Source organism: Nomascus leucogenys, chromosome 12 (assembly GCF_006542625.1).
Source record: "Nomascus leucogenys isolate Asia chromosome 12, Asia_NLE_v1, whole genome shotgun sequence".
Classification (NCBI taxonomy): domain Eukaryota; kingdom Metazoa; phylum Chordata; class Mammalia; order Primates; family Hylobatidae; genus Nomascus; species Nomascus leucogenys.
The window spans coordinates 41,219,650-41,222,589 of record NC_044392.1 but is presented as its reverse complement, the minus strand read 5'-3'; the positions used below and the strand labels follow the sequence as shown (position 1 = coordinate 41,222,589).

The window sequence follows — 2,940 nt, the reverse complement described above, 5'->3', positions numbered from 1 at the left end:
TCAAAAGTGAGGGGTCTTATAAAACAAACCAAAAAAAAAAGCTTCAAGAAGGGGCTATAATCTCCATCATTCCTGCTCATAAAACAGGTTAAGATAACTGGAAATTGACCACCGGATTTGGAAAATGGAGGATCAGACCATGGCAAGTCATCTTAGTGGAGCTATAGGGATAGAGGCCTCCCTTTCTATGATCTGCTTTTTGTACCCACTGTTTTGTGGACACCATGGTTATTACCACCAAATCAATAGCTATTACCACTGAATTCTTCCTTTCTTATTTGGGCTTTCCTATTGAATTTGAGGTTGTGATGATTATTATCCCTTGTGTATCCATCTTGTGATAGATACTCAATCCCACTGCTTTCTGTAACACTATATTCCATGGTTTTTTTTATCTCTCTAATCATTTATTTAATTAGCTTCTCTTTCCCTTCATTCTATGTGTTCTTTCAGTGATTGTATCCATTCTCACATTTAAACTACTGTCCAGGGCTGGGCACAGTGGGTCACATCTGTAATTCCAGCACTTTGGAAGGCCAAGGTGGGCAGATTGTTTGAGCTCAGGACCAGCCTGGGCAACATGGCAAAACCTCATCTCTACAAAAAATACAAAAATTAGCCGGGGGTGGTGGTGTGCACCAGCTATTCAGGGGGCTGAGATAGGAAGATCTCTTGAGCCTGGGAGGCAGAGGTTGCAGTGAACTGAGGTCACACCACTGCACTCCAGCCTGGATGACAGAGTGAGACCCTGTCTCCAAAAAAAAGAAAAACTACCATCCACGTGATGATGACTTCCAAGTCTTTTATTTTTATTTTTTATTTTTTTATTTTTTAGAAACCGATGTTTATTTTCCATCAACCATTTTTCCATGTTGCTTAAGAGCCCATGCAAGAACAGCTTAAGACCATTCGGTGGTTGCTCCTACCCATTCAGTGGCCTGAGCAGTGGGAGCTGCAGACCAGTATTCTGTGGCAGGCTGAGTGCTCCAACGTTCAGTAGGGAACTGCTGAATAGGCACAGAGGGCACCTGTATACCTTCAGACCAGTCTGCAACCTCAGGCTGAGTAGCAGTGAACTCAGGAGCTGGAGCAGTCCATTCACCCTGAAATTCCTCCTTGGTCACCGCCTTTTCAGCAGCCACCTGCTCTTCTTTTTCAATCTCTTCAGGATCCCTGTAGAAGCAGAGATCAGGCATGATCTCCCATGGGTGTTCATGGGAAATGGTGCCACACATGCGCAGAACTTCCCGAGCCAGCATCCACCACATCAAACGCACTGAGTGAGCTCCCTTGTTGTTGCATGGGATGGCAATGTCCACAGAGCGCAGAGGAGAATCTGTGTTACACAGCGCGATGGTAGGTAGATTAACATAAGATGCCTCCATGAGAGGCTGGTGGTCAGCCCTGGGATCAGTAACCATAAGAAGCCCTGGCTCCCGGAAGGCTGCCTGGATCTGGTTAGTGAAGGTTCCAGGAGTGAAGCGGACAGCAATTGGAGTGGCTCCAGTGGCAGCAGCAAACTTCAGCACAGCACTCTGGCCAGTATTCCTGGAGGATATAACACTGACATCAGCAGGGTTTTCAATGGCAACAATAGCACGAGCTGCCAGCAGAAGCTTCTCCCAGGTCCTCTTCAGATTTATGATGTAGATGCCATCACTTTTCCTTTTATAGATGTACTGTTCCATCTGGAAGTCAAGATTGGTGCCACCTAAGTGGGTTCCTGCTGCAAGGAACTTAAGGACATCCTCCTCCTTCATTCGCAGGACATCAAGGGCTCTGGACATTGTGAAAGTTTCCCTTTAAGTTACGACGGGAATCCAGAACAACGCCACGTGGGCCCCTCTGTAGGTAGCGCAGAAAGGGACTTCCAAGGCTTTATTTCCAACTCAGGCTTTAGACTCACATACCTGATGGCCAATGGCACTTTCTTTTTTTTTACGGCTTTTTTTCTCCTTCTTTTTTCTCTTTCTTTTTTCCTTCCTTTCTCTTTCCCTCCCTCCCTCCCTTCCCTCCTTTCTCTCTCTCTTTTTCTTTTATTTCTTTTTTTTTTTTTTTTTTTTTGAGATGGAGTCTTTCTCTGTCCCCCAGGCTGGAGTGTGGTGGCGCAATCTCGGCTCACCGCAACCTCCACCTCCTGGGTTCACGCCATTCTCCTGCCTCAGCCTCCCGAGTAGCTGGGACCACAGGCGCCCGCCAACACGCCCGGCTAATTTTTTTGTATTTTTTAGTAGAGACGGGGTTTCACCGTGTTAGCCAGGATGGTCTCGATCTCCTGACCTCGTGATCCACCCACCTCGGCCTCCCAAAGTGCTGGGATTACAGGCATAAGCCACTGCACCCAGGCTTTAACAGCTTTATTAAGACATATAATTCACATACAGTTCACTCATTTGAAGTATACAATTGGCCAGGCACAGTGACTCACTCCTGTAATCCCAGCATTTTGGGAGGCTGAGGCAGGCAGATTGCTTTAGTCCAGAAGTTCGAGACCACCCTGGGCAACATGATGAAACCCCATCTCTACAAAATAAAATACAAAAATTAGCCAGGTGTGGTGGCATGCACCTGTAAGTCCCAGCTACTTGGAAGGCTGGGACTTACAGGTTCAAAACGGATCGCTTGAACCCAGGAGGCAGAAGTTGTAGTGAGCTGAGATCACACCATTGCACTCCAGCCTGGGCAACAGAGGGAGAGGCTGTTGCAAAAAGAAACAAACAAACAAAAAGTATGAAATTCACTCATTTAAAGTATATACCTCAATGGCATTTTTTGGGGAAAAAATGTATTCCTAAGTAAAAAAAAAAAAAAAAAGTATACATTTCAATGGCTTTTTGTATACTCAGATACATGTGACCATCACCACAGTCAATTTTAGAGTATTTGCACCACCTCAAAAAGAAACCTAGTGCCTTTTAAGTTAATCCCCATTCCATCTTC

General features: G+C 45.6%; 1 protein-coding gene across 1 annotated transcript; it reads right to left on the bottom strand.

The window, feature by feature from the left end:
- Nucleotides 1-894: 894 nt before the first annotated feature.
- On the bottom strand, nt 895-1,966 carry LOC100589902 (40S ribosomal protein SA-like). Its single transcript, XM_030824125.1, has one exon. It carries the CDS (start codon nt 1,785-1,787, stop codon nt 900-902), a length of 888 nt encoding a protein of 295 aa, XP_030679985.1. The 5' UTR covers nt 1,788-1,966; the 3' UTR covers nt 895-899.
- Between the last annotated feature and the right edge of the window lie 974 nt (nt 1,967-2,940).

Bases quoted from the DNA above. Each gene is read 5' to 3' on its own strand.
- LOC100589902 (XM_030824125.1), bottom strand. From the start codon at position 1,787: ATGTCCAGAGCCCTTGATGTCCTGCGAATGAAGGAGGAGGATGTCCTT.